The sequence below is a fragment of the Penaeus monodon genome, chromosome 22, assembly GCF_015228065.2.
Source record: "Penaeus monodon isolate SGIC_2016 chromosome 22, NSTDA_Pmon_1, whole genome shotgun sequence".
In the NCBI taxonomy this organism is placed as follows: Eukaryota; Metazoa; Arthropoda; class Malacostraca; order Decapoda; family Penaeidae; genus Penaeus; species Penaeus monodon.
Window position 1 is genome coordinate 27,065,273 of NC_051407.1, and position 659 is coordinate 27,065,931.

At 61.0% G+C, this 659-nt stretch overlaps 1 protein-coding gene across 1 annotated transcript in view; it reads right to left on the minus strand.

Moving 5' to 3' along the window:
- LOC119587386 (putative ammonium transporter 3) overlaps positions 1 to 659 on the minus strand; it is a 14,615-nt gene that overhangs the window by 7,897 nt on the left and 6,059 nt on the right. Inside the window, exon 7 of the mRNA XM_037936129.1 lies at positions 35 to 176. Coding sequence (XP_037792057.1) covers positions 35 to 176 — 142 coding nt within the window. The remainder of the gene's footprint in view (positions 1 to 34; positions 177 to 659) is intronic.

Genomic DNA, 659 nt, shown 5'->3' on the forward strand with positions numbered 1-659 from the left:
CCCGGAGCCAGCACGGCGGCCCCGAGCTCCTGACCTGCCGCAGTTGAAGCCGAGCCAACCCCACCACAGCATGAACATCCCCAGGATCGCGTTCGTCGGGGACCCCATCGGCAGGGGCTCCTCGCCGTCGTCGTAGCGCCCGATCCGGGGGCCCACGAGCTTCGAGGCGATCAGGGCTGAGGGGAAAGAGGGGACAGGGGAGGAAGAGGGGACAGGGGAAGAAGAGGGGACAGGGGAGGAAGAGGGGAGAGGGGAAGAAGAGGGGAGAGGGGAAGAAGAGGGGAGAGGGGAAGAAGAGGGGAGAGGGGAAGGAGAGGGGAGAGGGGAAGGAAGAGGGGAGAGGGGAAGAAGAGGGGAAGAGGGAGGGAGGAGAAGAGGGGGAGGGGTGGGAAGAGGGGGAGAGGGAGGAGATAGAGGGAGGAGGAGGGAAGAGGGGAGGGGAGGGGAGGAGAGGAATGCGATGAGAAAGATGCGATGAATGTGGGGAAAGGAAGGTTTCAGGAAGGGGAAGAAGGAGGGAAGGGGAGGAATGCGATGAGAGAGGGGGAGGAATATGGGTAAAGGAAGGAGGTAAGAGGGGAGAATGGAAGAAGAGGAATACGATGAGAAGGAGAGAAAGAGTTGAAAGAGGTGTTGTGATAGGAAGGAACGATGGAAAG